At 35.9% G+C, this 15327-nt stretch overlaps 3 protein-coding genes and 1 pseudogene across 3 annotated transcripts; all 4 read left to right on the top strand.

The window, feature by feature from the left end:
• Positions 1-6031: 6031 nt before the first annotated feature.
• On the top strand, positions 6032-6727 carry LOC132925030 (uncharacterized). The gene has a single exon (XM_060989460.1). It carries the CDS (start codon positions 6032-6034, stop codon positions 6725-6727), a length of 696 nt encoding a protein of 231 aa, XP_060845443.1.
• On the top strand, positions 6724-8025 carry LOC132925028 (uncharacterized). The gene has a single exon (XM_060989459.1). It carries the CDS (start codon positions 6724-6726, stop codon positions 8023-8025), a length of 1302 nt encoding a protein of 433 aa, XP_060845442.1.
• A 2473-nt stretch (positions 8026-10498) lies between these two features.
• On the top strand, positions 10499-11621 carry LOC132925027 (uncharacterized; annotated as a pseudogene).
• A 211-nt stretch (positions 11622-11832) lies between these two features.
• On the top strand, positions 11833-14561 carry LOC132924108 (uncharacterized). The gene is made up of 2 exons (XM_060988209.1): positions 11833-11942; positions 12091-14561. The coding sequence occupies exon 2, from the start codon at positions 12100-12102 to the stop codon at positions 13858-13860; it is 1761 nt and encodes a 586-aa protein (XP_060844192.1). The 5' UTR covers positions 11833-11942; positions 12091-12099; the 3' UTR covers positions 13861-14561.
• Positions 14562-15327: the final 766 nt, after the last annotated feature.

Here is a 15327-nt window from a genome sequence, read left to right as displayed (position 1 = left end):
TGGTGTAGTATTCATTTTTTCTATTTTAAGTAGCTTGCAGCATTCTTTGAATATTTTACTCATAAATTCAGTGCCACAATCAGTTACAATCGATTCAGGTATGCCATGTTGACATATAAATTTTTCAACAAATGTTTTTGCTACCGAGTTAGCATCATGAGTTATTAATGGAAACGCCGCTGAAAATTTGGTTAGATCATCTTGAATGGTAAGTATATATGAATGACCTTCATTTGTTGTTGTTAACGGTCCCACAATGTCAAGAAATATTTTTTCGAACGGTTTTTTGGCCGTTGTTGTAATTACCATGGGTTGTTTTATAGTCCTGTTCATGCTTTTGTTTTGTTGACATGATTGACAAGAAGCTATGCATTTTTTAACATCACTTTTAAGTCCTTTCCATTGGTGATGTAATTTGATTCGCTTGATTGTCCTTGACACGCCTTGATAACCGCCAAGTGGAGCATTATGAAATTCTTCGATTATCTTGAGCTTTTCTTCTTCAGAATATTCAATATCGACATAAATAATGATTTTTATTTTTGAATTTTTGAAAATGTACCTAATAATGGCTCGAACTTTTTCCCAGTTTAGTTTATCAAGTTCATTGTCGACTCTAGATAATCCGATTTTTGTAATATTGTTTTCTTCGCAAAAAGTTCGTAGATTAATGATGCATTTATAAAATGTTTCAAAAGTAGTTGTTTGTTGGCATAATTCTTTGGTGATTATAAACGCTAGAGATTTCTCATTATGTTGAATATGTGCGACTTCTGTGATTTCTTTGTTTTGTCCTTTTAATGTTTCAATTTGACCGAGTCTTCTTCTGAATTCTAAGGCTAATCCTTGTGACATCTCAAAATTTTTTGATACACAAACTACAAGAGTTATGTCTTCAGGTGCCTCGAATATATCACCCTGGATTTCGATTACATTTGAATTTGTTATTAATGTTTTCTGTATATCTTCTTCGAATTTTTCGTATGTTTTTGTTCTGTAGTCATCTACATTTGATAATTTGTCGATTTTTGCTATTCGACTTAGAGCATCTGCGTTTGTGTTTTGCGTTCCTGGCTTATATATGATATTATAGTCATACTCTTCTAATTGTAGTCGCCACCTGGTCAAACGAGCTCCAGGATCTTTGACTCCAAATAACCACGATAATGGTTTGTGATCTGTCACAATGTTGAATTTGCACCCGTACACGTAGTGTCTAAATTGTTTAACTGCCCAAAGTATCGCCAGTAATTCTTTTTCTGTCGTATTATAATTGGTTTCCGCCTTATTGAGTGTACGTGACGCGTATGCAATTGGCAGATCCGAGCCAATTTTCCTTTGCGATAAAATAGCTCCGATTGCAATATTACTTGCATCTGTGGTGATATTAAATGGTTGATTGAAATCGGGGTATTGTAAGATTGGTTCATTTATTGAAATGTTTTTAAAGTAATTAAACGATTCTTGACAAAGATCTGACCAGATAAACTGTTGATTTTGTTTTAGTAAATTAGTAAGTGGCTTAGCTTTCTTACTGAAATCTTTGATAAATCTTCGATAATATCCGACTAGACTTAGGAAAGATTTTACGTCTTTTGCATTCGTTGGTGTGGGGTAGTTTACCATACATTGTATTTTCTTCGGGTCTGGTTTTACGCCTTGCTCTGTGATTACATGTCCGAGGTAGATTACTTCTCGTCGAAGGAATTCACATTTTGTCGGTTGTAATTGTAGTCCATGTTTTTTGAATCTTTCAAATATTTGACGTAAATTTTGTTCATGCTCTTTGATTGTTGCTCCTATCACAATCACGTCGTCTAAATATACGAATGATTTCACACCATTTAAACCAATTAGGATTCGGTTCATCAACCTTTGAAAAGTTGCTGGTGCGCCTTTTAGACCAAAACACATCCTATTGAATTCGAAATGCCCTTTTTCCGTGCTGAAAGCGGTTTTGTGCTTATCTTCTGGCTTTAGAGCTATTTGATGATACCCACTTGCCATGTCTAGGCATGAGAAATATTTGGCTTTTCCTAACTGATCTAAGATCGTTGATATGTCTGGCATTGGAAATGCATCTCCCACAGTGATTTCGTTAAGTTTACGAAAATCGATTACTACCCTATATTTTTGGATACCTGATGCGTCTGTTTTCTTTGGTACTACTAATAATGGTGCGTTCCATGGACTGTCACTGGGGCTAATTATTCCATCTTGTTCGAGTTGTTCAATTTGTTTATCTATTTCTTTTTTTTGAGAATAAGGGAGACGATATGGTCTCTGAAATATGGGTTGGTTTGTTTCTGACGTTTTGATTTCATGTTGTATTGTTTCTGTGCAGGATAATGTATCTCCTTCAAGAAAAAAAAATGTCTGAATATTCACTGCATAATCTTTCAATGGATTCTTTTTCTTCATTGTTCATGTGATCGCATCTAAGATTTTCTTTTAATAGTTGAATACGATTATTTGCATTTTTTGGAATTTCTTTACTTTGTGTACATTTTATAGGTACTATTTCAAAAGTTTCATGAGATAATTCGTTTAGATTTGGAATTTTCACAGTTTGTGGGTTTTCTGTTGGATTTATTACAGCAATGAGTATTTGATTTTGTTTTATTTCGTTTAAGACATTTCCACAGATTATATGTTCATTAATGTTTTGGGCATGAATAAGAATACATTGTGAATCAGTTATAGGTTCGTTTAATATTCGTATAGGAATTATCGCTTCGCTTCTGGCTGGTATGGTTGTTGTGGCATTGTCAGGATAAGTTATTTCCTCCTGATCTACGTTGATGATGATTTTGTTTTCCTTTAGAAAAGGTTTACCCAAAATTCCATCCCCGTCAATTGGAAATGACGATGGTACCACATGAAATTCGGTTTCAAAAGTTTGGTTCTTATCTGAAATCATGAGTACAACACCACCCATAGTGTTGACTAAGCGGTCGTTTATTCCTTGTAACTGATAAATATTAGTATCCGAAACTAGAACTTCGTCATGCAATACGTCAAGTCGGATAAGGTTTAGTTTTGCGCCGGTATCTATTAGGAGTTTTGCACTTCCTGACGTACATTGTGAGGCTTGGAATATTGCATGGTCGTTATGTAATTTTATTGTAAATGGTAAGGTTCTTATTGTGTTTGGGCTATTATTTTTAAATCTTTGACCGAACGACTGCCCGAGGCATTCGGTCCCGATCCGTTTCCCGAATAATTTTGTTGATTTCCTTTATCACCTTCTTGTTGATTATTTTTTCTTTCATCCGCTCCTTTTTTTTTATAGCATTTTTCTATGGAATGCCCAGCTTTTTTACAATATGCGCATGTCTTTTGCTTTGTATTTGAGTTTTTTTGTTTGCTGTTTTGCCCTGTGTCTATGCTACGATTTATATATCTACACTCATTCGTATTATGATTACTTTTTTGGCAGTTTTTGCAATATTTATTTGTGCTATTAGCGTTAGATTTATTTTGGAACAAACGTCGTGTTTCTTTATTTGATAAAAATATTTTTTCTTCTTCTAAGCTTACTTTCATAGCGTCTTCCAAAGTGGATGGGTTTCTAGATTTTATGATATTTCGGATGCTATCTGGTAATCCTTCAATGTAAGTAGTTAAAGTAGTTTCTTTGATATAGTCGTGCACTGCTTTAGCTTCTGCTATTGTTCTTTTGCTTGTACTGACATTACACAGCTCGTGTAATAATTTCTCGACTCTTGAAGAATATTCTTGAATAGTTTCTCCTGATTTAAATCGGGTTGTGGACAATTCTAGTTGAAGGTAACCTGGAGTTCGTTTAGCGCAAAATGTAACTGATAATAACTCCCTAAGTGAGTCCCATGATTTGACCTCTCGATGTTGTGTTATCGCAAAAGCTTTACCTGCTAATTTTATTAAAATTGCCTGCAAAAGAATAGGGCGACATTCTTCATCTACAGTCTTAATCACAAAGTCACATGCACTAAAGAATGGATATACATCCTGTGGATTTTCTCCATTAAACTGCGGTACGAGTCTTAGAGCTGTTTCTAAAGAAAGTAATGTTTGTTTATTATTCGCCATTATGTTCGTTGGTTTTAAAATAGTGTTTTTATCGTTTAAGTCTATTAATGATATTTTATCAAGAAGATTTAGATTTGTATTTATATTTGTTTTATTTTGCAACCTAGTTAATGGTTTATTAGACGGATTATCAGGTACAACCGTTCGGTGGGGGACGAAATCAGGATCTAATTCAGTTGAATCAGAATTGCTACCCTCACTATCACTCGTATGAGTTGACATGCATTAATATTCTTATGTATATATATGTATATAAAACGTGATTATAATAGTAATTTGTTAATATTACGTTAAGGTTTTATAATAAATTAATAACTTACAGTAATACTAGTATAGTTCTTATGCTTAACGTATACATGCTGTTTGTTGTTGTTATTGGTTGATACGGCTGATTATCAATGATAGCTTGTCACAATGTAAACACCGTAGCTGCTCTCGTGACGTTCCTGGACGCTCAGCGCTCCCACTCCGTTGGTTTGACCCACTTAGATTTTCTGTCACGGTCAAGGATAACGACGGCGGCGTTGACGACGACAGCGACTCGTGACGGATGATGAGTAAACGTCACAATCGAAACGATTTTAATATCGATGTTGATGATTGTAATTTCGCACTCCGGTATGTTGTTGACGTTGCGTAATACACTATACACGGTGTATTATGCTACGTATAAAGACACCATAGCATGAATGATGTATAGACAATAGACGTATATAATTATACGTATATTGTATAGATACGTATTTGTTACGTATATAATATTAAAATTTATATAAATTGACGACTGTGTCACCTGAGTAAAATACAGACTTCGTTGTGTTAGAATACTCCGAAAAGGTACCGCTGCCACCAGTTGTTATATACTCTTTCGGTTAAGGCCAAAAGGTATATATATGTTGTAAAAGAGTTCGTTCACTTACGGGTTGTATTCAAAACACTACACAAAATCTGTTTAACTTTAAGAAAATATTTTATTAATTATTTTATTATAAGAATATTTTAACAACACAGTATTATACGAATCGGCTACTTATTCACGACTAACTCTTGCTTATTCTACGTTCTTGTCTTGGCGACGCAGTCGCTTGCAAAAAATTACACATATTGCTTACACTACTATATTATTGTATAATATGCTTACTAATCTAAAGTGTGTGTGCAAGGGTTCCTAACAGCATCATGGAAGCTGAATCTGGTGACACCAACTCCAGTCTGATGGGTAACAGACTGTGCACCGGAGGTGACACTACACCAGTTACGGGTGCTAAACGAAAGGTCGCCATAACAACACCTACCTCCACGGTGGAGGGCGGTTCGAAACAGGTAGAGGCGGGACTGGCGTGCATCAAATCTTTGCTGAAAACAGCAATGACTGAAGCGAGACAAGGGGGAGATGAATCGAGATCCAACCGTCTCATTAAGATACTGGAAGATATTTTCGACGTCGTGGCTCCGATGTTAACAAGAAAGGAGAAACTGAGGTCACCACTTCTTCCCCCAACTAAGAAAATGAGGGATGACCTGGCGACCGACCCAGTGGTCAGGGGCATTGACGGGCCGGTGATGGTTGATGCTGGGACGGACACCATACTGACCCCTTACTGGTGGGAGAGCGAAGAGGAGCGTCGGAAGAAGGAGTCAACAAGACGTCGCCCACGCAAGGCAGGTGCCCGTGGGCCGGCAGAGATGACTACTTACACCGATGATGGAGCTGAATCGGCGATGGAGACGGATGGCGAAGGGTGGAAGGAAGTCGTTTGTAGGAAAACAACCTCAGCACCTCCCAATGGTAGAACGGTGGGCCAACACATACCTCCGAGGACAGGGGCCAAGCACAGGGCTAAGCCCCCGGCTGTCTTAAGTCAGGTTGGCGGCTGGCTCTTCATACGCAGACACCGTTCGCGCAATTAGGCAGAACAGCGAGATAAATTTGGTGGAGCTGGGAGCTCAGGTAACCGGCATGCGTAAAACCAGAGATGGTCATCTGCTAGTCGAGCTAGACAAAGGTGCTGGATCTGCAGTAGCAGCACAGAAATTGTCGTCGGCCATTGCTACCAGGCTGGGTGGCGCTGTCGGAGGAGTATCGCAGCTTAGCCAGTATGCTGTAGTCGAGATTGTGGACCTCGATGCTGTGGCAACCAAGGATGAGGTCCTGTCAGCATTGCGGGCAGCAATACCAGGATCTGATGACGACCAAACTGCCATCTGTGAACGGCAGGCTATGCAGATCACTGGTCTCTGGCCCACTAGGTCCGGCCAGCAAATTGCTACTGCCAGAATGACGAGAGCCGCCGCCTCTAGTATAAGCCGAGTACCAATTGGATGGACAATGTGCCGCGTTCGTCCTAGGCGGCCTGAACCAGAAAAGTGCTTCCGATGCCACGGATTTGGACACCAAAGTGGTAATTGCTCCGGGCCCGACCTATCGTCCAATTGCAAACGCTGTGGAGAACCAGGGCAAGAGCTAAAACAATGCCTGGCAGACAAAGACTCATGCGTAGCGTGCGAGAGAGCTGGCTTTGAGCGTTACGAGCATAAGCCAGGATCAGGTATGTGCAAAGCCAGGAAGGAGGCAATCAAGAAGCCAACCGGGCGCAATCCACAAACCCAGTCTCGGCAGGTAAGCAACGGAGATAGAGTAAGCACGCTGCAATGATTCGCTGCCTACAGATCAATCTTCAACGGAGTTCCATACCACAGAGCTTGCTTCAACAGACTTCCGCTGCCACAGGCGCTCAAATCCTCATAGTATCTGAACAGAACTGGAACCCGACTCATGACGACCGATGGGTAGCCAGCACCGACGGAACTTGTGCAGTTGCTCTCACGGCCACCGCTGACTTTATACCTGACTCGAACGGGGCGGGTCGCGGCTTCGCCTGGATTCAGTCACGGGGCATTAGGATATACAGCTGCTACATCTCCCGGAAGGACACGGATGCCAACTTCGCGAACTTCTTAGGAGAAGTCGAGCAGTCTGTTCGCTCGGTAGACTTGCACTGCTCGGTTATCATCGGAGGCGACTTTAATGCCTGGTCGCAGGAGTGGGGCTCAGCGCGGAATGATGCTAGAGGCGACCAATTAGCTGACCTAGCTGCTAGTTTGGACCTGCTGGTCGGCAACGTTGGCACCAAGCCTACGTACCGCAGAATAAACGCTGAGTCGGTGATCGACGTCACGTTCCACCGCTGCCGACCTTGCCTCGCCCTCACCCATTGGAGAGTCATGGATGAAGTCGAATCGGCGAGTGACCACAGATACATCCAGTTCTGGTTAGAACGGCTTCGACGGACTCCTAATCAGGACGATCCCCCGGAACGCCTCAGGGGATGGGCCTACAGACAGCTCAATTTAGATGCACTAACTTCTCACCTGGCAATAGCACCTCTGCCCGCTACTGATGAAAACACGCCCACTGATCAGGTTGCTGACCAGTACATATCATACTTGACATCTGCTTGCGACGCATGCATGCCGCCCAGGGCACCACCGCCTCGCGGCAGAAGGCAAGTCCACTGGTGGAACCAAGAAATTGCCACGCTACGCGACGAATACGGTCGACTGCGTAGGAGCTATCACAGGGCAGCTAGAAGGCGAGAGTCACACGAACAGCTGGATGTTCACCGAATCGCATATAAGGCCAAGAGGAAGTTATTACGGCAGGCAATAAGATCCTCCCAGGCTAAATGCTGGTCCGACCTATGCAGATCCGTTGACTCCGACCCGTGGGGTCTTCCCTACAAAGTCGTCACCAAACGCACCGGTCGTCGACGTCCAGGAATCGAAGCCCGCGGCATGGAGTTGGAGATCGCCGATCACCTCTTCCCGAACCCCCCAGCGACGGACTGGGCACTCGAGCCCTACCCACCAGAAACCGCAGGAGACGAAACCGTTGAAGACTTCACCCTGGCCGAACTGGCCCAAGCCTGCAAAAGACTTGTTTTATTGGAATAATTTGGACGACAACTGCTATTTTAGAACTATACGAACAAGAAAAAGTAGACATGCAAATCTATCGGCCAAATAAAGACAATTTTTTAATGACAAATCGACTAACGCAAGATATATTAGAAAATCTATTTTCAGTGATACGACAAAAAAATGGCTACAACAGAAACCCCACAGCCCGCATGTTTCGCTGTTGTTTTGGGCATATATGTACATATAGTTTGATGAAATGTTTGACAACATGTTGTAATAATTGTGAATCGGATGACGATGAATTTATAACTGTTGAAGTATTGAAGGATGTTCCTGTAGAAAACTTAATTTTATCAGAAAACGGTGAATTGTCAAATGAAAATTATGTTCACGAAACAACCGATTCTGACAATAGTTCAAAGTCAAATGAAGGAATTTATGATGTTGACTTATCACTGGAGACGTGTTCAATAACTTATTTTTCTGGTTATTTAGCAAAAAAATGTTTTGATAAATTTAATTGTGCCAACTGTAATTTAATCAAACCAAATGAACACTTAGCTGACAAAAAAGAACTTTTAATTATAAACAAGGTGTTCGATTATGTGCAACAATCACAAGGCTTAAAAGCTCCATCTGATGAGCTAACACAAATAGTGACAATATGTTTAAATATATTTAAAAATACATTTCCTAAAATTAAGAGCTCAAAGCAAATTTTAAAACAACTTTTGCATAAAGCCGAAAGACAAATAAATAATCATTTTTTGGTTTTACAAAATTCGTGTAAAGATCACTATGAATTTATTTTACAGCTGCTGTTTAGGACACGCATTTATAAGGAATGTAAGTGGATTAATGCAAACCTTGGAAAGCGAAGTTATCAAAATGCAGCCAAATTGCGAATATTTGAAAATAAATAAATAAATAGGTAAATTATAATTTTGTAATTAATGTTTTGTTATGTATGCAGTGTACAAAATAAGTAATTTATTATAATATTGTTACATAAACAGATTTGAAATAATAGGTAAATAAAGTTGAAAATAAACTCAATTGTTTTGTTAATTTACAATTCTTCTTGTATTTTTATTATGAAAAAAATATAATATTTTTGCTTGAATTTTATTAGAAGTTAAATTTTAATAAAACAATAAATTGTAAAATACGCTTAGTCACTGGTCACAGGCGTAAGTACGGTGTCACAGTGGTAATATAAGTCAATAACAGTAAAAAAAATTATTTATTTTGCAGGGTAATGATGTATTTATTATTTCCAGTGTACAAATTGCATTAGTCGGAAAATCAAAAAACATTTGAATGAGTTTAATTAGTTTTTTTATTTTTTAAACACTTGATTTTTGAATATGTTGATGAAAATATTTTAGTCATGGTTTAAGAAATCCTTCTAGTTTATTCATTTTGTTATTACTTTTGTGTTATTAGTTTCGACGTATTTCAAAAGTATTTTAAATGTTCACAAGCGAGTAGGTAATCGAATTTCAGATAAAAGCTTTTTATGTGAGCAAATTTCGGGCGAAATTAGCTGGTCTGAACTCGTCGCTGAACGGTTTGTATTCTGATTCCTAGCCGCCAGCGGCGACGACGTCTGTAAATGCAATCGCTGAACTACTGGCTACTGCGGTCTGCGAAGCCGCCGCCGACGATGTTTGACGACGACACACAACAGTTGTCCGCGGTGACGATTACGGCGATTAGAAATAATTATTTTATTTTATTATAGGCCGAATTCCTTAGCGCTCTCTATTGGGAGTAATTACGGCGCAGCGTATTATGTACTGCAGTGAGCTATCTATAGTATTTATAATCAATGATAATACGTTTTCGTTCGGATATAACAAAAGCAATAGAACATCATTTAAAAACCAATTCTACTATTCACCAAAAAATAACTGGTATTTTTTTTGTAATATAACTTACTTACATTGTATTATTCGTGTTTATACTATTTTTTTTTAATGTGTTTATATTGTTTTAGAACTCAGGAATGACATTTCAAATAGCCCTTACCATAGACTGGGTCAACACAATAAATGTGCTCACTATTTTTGTTCGGGACCTAAAGTGGGGGAGATAAATATGGTGCCCGAAGATGAAAATTCTGGTATGATGCAGAAATTCGAAGTATAATACATAGATTATCGGTAAATGCAGACAGCTTGATTGAGAATGTAGATAACAATCCGTGCGAACAATTTAATAGCTTAATAAACAAGCACGTCGGTGGTAAACGAATAAATTTTACTCAAAAAAATAATTACAAAACGAGAGTAGAAGCGGCAGTCATAGGATTTAATTCTAAAAATTATTTGCGAACATTACAAAAAAAAATAATAACGACTAGTCCAGGTAAATAACTCTAAAAAAAAATATTTAATGTTATATTATATAAATATATTTTTTTTTTTATTAATTATTTGTTTACCTAGGTTTACATGCTAAACGGTATTCGACAAATATTCAAAGAATTAGAACTAATACGGTAATGCGTAGAAGAAAATTATTTGACATGGGCATAAGACGTACTAAATCTAGTACAACACGATCTTGTGCACCAGATTCAGACTACGGCCTGGCTGAACCATTAGACAATATAATTAGCAATGAAGATTTGAATATGAAAAAAACAGTTTTTCTAGAAAAATTATCAAATGTAAATAGAGCTGAGTTGGAACGACTTACACGAGAACAGGCACATAGCCAAGATTGGTTAAATGAACGTAAAAAACGTTTAACACCATCGAATTTTGGTGAAATTTGTAAAATGAGATCAGACACGAGCTGCTGAAAAAAAGTATATAGTATGCTATATAAGCCTCATACTTCGACAAAAGAGATAGCACATGGAATCGAAATGGAACCGCATGCGAGAATTAAATTTGAAAAATTAAGTGGCCGTTCTGTACAGTTATGTGGACTGTTTTCTGACATTGAATTTCCGTACCTTGCGGCTACTCCTGGTATATTCAATTTTTAAAATTTTTAAAATCATAAATAACATGTACATGTATATGTATAAATGTATATATTTTTTGTTTATAGATGGACTAGTTGATGAAGATTCCATCCTTGAAATTAAATGTCCATATGCAGCCAGGGACACTAAAAGTCCTGTTGAAGCAATAAATAATGAGCTAGTAAGAAATATTTAAAAAATAATAATTTTATTAAACACCTACAATATTTCCAAATAATTTTTAATTATGATTTTTAGTTAAAATATTGTAATGTTATAAACAAAAATCAAATTTCACTAAAAAATGAGCACAAATATTGGTACCAAATAATGGTCAGTTACGAATAACTGGTCGAAAAAAGTGTTATTTTGTGATTCATACACATCACTGGATGACCATTCAAGAAATAAATTATGATGATGAATTTTGGAAGTTTAAAATGTTTGACAAACTTAATAAGTAAGATAATACATTACCATTTACTCTGTTTAACGTTTAATATTCAAATGTGTTACATTTACCTACATAAAATCTACCTAATACCTAATTTTATTATACTTCAGATTTTATCTGGAATGCCTATTACCTGAAATAGTTGATCCACTATATGGTAAACGTTTCGAACTTTCAGACATCAGAGAACCAGAGTAGGGGAGACCGGGTACAAATGTAACACGGGTCAAATGTAACATCGTTGATTTTCTCTTCTAGGTTCGATTTTAAAATATGGCAAAAATACGACAGTTGTCCCACTGTAATAGCAACTAATTCCCCTTTATCAATACGGCGATATCATATTGTCCTTATCAGAAAAATAATAAAATACGTTTATCAACTCAGATTGTAAATAAAATATTTTGTCGTATTTTTTTATTTAAACGTTGTTATTTATTTATAATTTCTAGTTACTGTTATATTTATATAAAGAAAGAAGTGTTCTTTAATTTGATTGTCTTGTCTGGTCTGTGCGTAGTAAGTATTTTTTTTTATATTTACTTTCTTACATAAATATTGTTTGGGGACAATTGTAACAGTTAAATGGGGGACAAATGTAACATTTTATTATTGTTTATTAAAATTATATTTGTAAGAAGCAATTATTCATTATTCTTTGTTATAGGTAATAGCCATGCCACGAATAAGACAAAGAACAACAAATAGAGGCACTGATAGTGAAGTCATAAAAAGAGCTGCAGAAATCTGTATAAAAGAAAATAAATCTGAACGATCAGTTGCAAATCAATTTGAAATTTGTCATGTAAGTTTAAATCGCTACATAAAAAAATTGAAAGCTTACCGTGATTCTGGTGGTCCTCTACCTGAATGTGGTTATCGACCTCACACCCGAATATTTAACAATTTACAAGAATCAATGTTAACAAATTACTTAAAAAATTGTGCTGACATGTACTTTGGATTGAGCACCAAAGATGTAAAAAAACTTGCTTATGAATTTGCATTAAAATTAGATTTAAAAATACCACCTAGTTGGACCAAACATGAATTTGCAGGTGATGATTGGTTTTCTAGTTTCTTAAAACGTAACAATACATTATCCATAAGAAAACCAGAGGCTACTAGTTTAGCTAGGGCAATGAACTTCAACCCAGTAAATGTTAAAAAATTTATGGATAAATATGATTCAGTTCTTGTGAAATATAAATTTGAAGCACATCAGATATATAACTTAGATGAAACTGGGATAACTACTGTGCAAAATCCTGGTAAAATAGTAGCACAAAAAGGAAAAAAACAAGTAGGAGCAATAACATCATCCGAACGTGGAACATTGGTTACAATGTGCTTAGCAGTTAGTGCTCTAGGCAATACTATACCACCTATGTTTGTTTTTCCGAGAGTGAATTATAAAGATCATTTTATTAGAGGAGGGCCACCAGGGTGTGTAGGCACATCAAATAAATCAGGGTGGATGCAAGGAGACCAATTCTTAGAATTCATGCAACATTTTGTCAACCATGTAAGACCCACACAAGAAAAAAAGGTGCTGATACTATTAGATAACCACGAATCACATCTATATTTACCAGTAATTGATTATTGTAGAGAAAATGGCGTTGTGTTGCTTTCATTCCCCCCTCATTGCTCCCACAAACTTCAACCTTTAGACAGGTCAGTGTTTGGTCCATTTAAAAAATTAATTAACCAAGAAATGGATTCATGGATGAAGAGCAACCCTGGTAAAAGGTTTACTATATATGATTTGCCTTCTGTGACTTCTAATGCCCTTATAAATGCAGCTACACCAAAAAATATTATGAATGGTTTTTCTGTGTCTGGTGTATGGCCATTCAATAGAAATGTGTTTGATGACGATGAATATGCGCCATCAACTGTTACAAACATTGTATTAGATAGTACATATAACATGCAACCTAATGAAACATCTAATAACACAGAAACAGTTATAACAAACATAATAACTGAAACATTAAATCAAGAATCAATAACTATATCACCTGAAAGTATTAGACCTTATCCTAAAGCCCAATTAGCACAAAAAATGGCAAAAAAGGGTGGGAGAAAAAAAGGAACAACTAAAATACTAACAGACACACCAGAAAAAAATGAAATTGAACAAAATGCTAACAAAAAAAATAACATTGCTAAACGCAAACTATTATATACAGAGGCTAGAAAAAATAAACAAACATCCAAAGCCACAAAGAAAAAGAAAAATAAGATAATTGATGAAAGTGATGAAGATGATGATGCTTTTTGTACGGTTTGCTCAGAACTTTATTCAAAAAGTAAAAGTGGAGAACCATGGATTCAATGTCATAGGTGCAAACTTTGGTCTCATGAAGCTTGTACTAAAAACAACTTTACTGTATTTTATATCTGTGATAATTGTGAGGCTGATGATATTTAACTATAAATATTGTAACATTAAGACTGATATTGTTTTAATTAGTTATTATTAAGAGTTATTATCTTTTAATAACCTTTATATTATTTTATTACTTTATTAAGTATGTTTTACTAGTATTTTTAAATTGTTATATTTAGTTATAAAGGCTTAAACGATAAAAGATTATAATTTGTTATTTATTATTATATTAGGTATGTTCTACCACTGTTTTTTAATATTAATATTTAGTTATAAAGGCTTAAACTATAAAAGATTATAACTTGTTCTTTATTATTATATTAGGTATGTTCTACCACTGTTTTTTTAATATTAATATTTAGTTATAAAGGCTTAAACTATAAAAGATTATAACTTGTTCTTTATTATTATATTAAGTATGTTCTACCACTGTTTTTTAATTGTTATTTTTAGTAATGAAGGCTTATACTATTAAAAATCTAATTTTGATTAATATATTATGTATGTGTTACATTTGTCCCCTAGTACTGTTACAATTGACCCTGGACTGGGTACAATTGTAACATTTTTTTTTTTTTTTAGATCAGATTTTACAGATTCACATATGGAAGTTAATGTTCAATTTATACATATTTATTAAGATTACAAGTTACTGAATCAGTTGAGTGCAAAATCAATGCTAAAAAGTTTATATTTTCCCATAAATAAATAATAGTATAGAAAATGTTACAATCGTACCCGGTCTCCCCTACATTCAAGAAGCGCAGCAAAAAAAAAAAAAAAAAAAGTAGCAATTTACACATAATATGATGATTATTATTTATTACCATACATTCTTTTTTTTTTTAATAAAACCAAATTTGTTTTTAATAATATACAATTATTAAAGACGGTCTTATTTTTTTTATTCGTACGAAGCGAATGCAATTTATTGGTGTTATCACTGTTATCAGATATAAGGTAGTCGGTAGAGACACTATTAGTGTTGATGAAATAAGTAATAATGCGTCGATAATGGAACTTAAAATTAATGTTAAAAAAAATAAAGTGTGCATATGCATATGTATTTTTGATGTTTACCTATGTTTAGGCGCTTAAATTAACAAATGGATTAAGACTTGTGAATTAGGAGCGAGCGCGTAGCTCGTTGTGTACTACATTCAAAAATGTGTGAACAATTTACGTAACGGCCTGTAATGATGCGAAACGCTCTGAACGACCGTCCGTGAAATAATAATGTACCAGTTAGAGGTGGGCAAAAAACATCGATGTTTTAACATCGATGTTTAGTCATTGATACATCGAAGACAATATCGATGTTTTGAAATTTTTGTAATTTTTTCTCGCAGCAAAAGTTATCACACATGTTTTCATGTTTATTGTATTTTGCGCCACACTGTTTTTATAATCTCATATCAGCTCTCTCGTAGTCTCGGGTCTCGTAACCTAACCTAACGGCTAACCGCCAACCGGATCTCGATAACATCGTTATGGTCTTATCTCCGTAAA

Source organism: Rhopalosiphum padi, chromosome 3 (genome assembly GCF_020882245.1).
Source record: "Rhopalosiphum padi isolate XX-2018 chromosome 3, ASM2088224v1, whole genome shotgun sequence".
Classification (NCBI taxonomy): Eukaryota; Metazoa; Arthropoda; class Insecta; order Hemiptera; family Aphididae; genus Rhopalosiphum; species Rhopalosiphum padi.
Note: the sequence above shows the minus strand (reverse complement) of the source record. Positions and strands in the feature narration are given on the sequence as shown.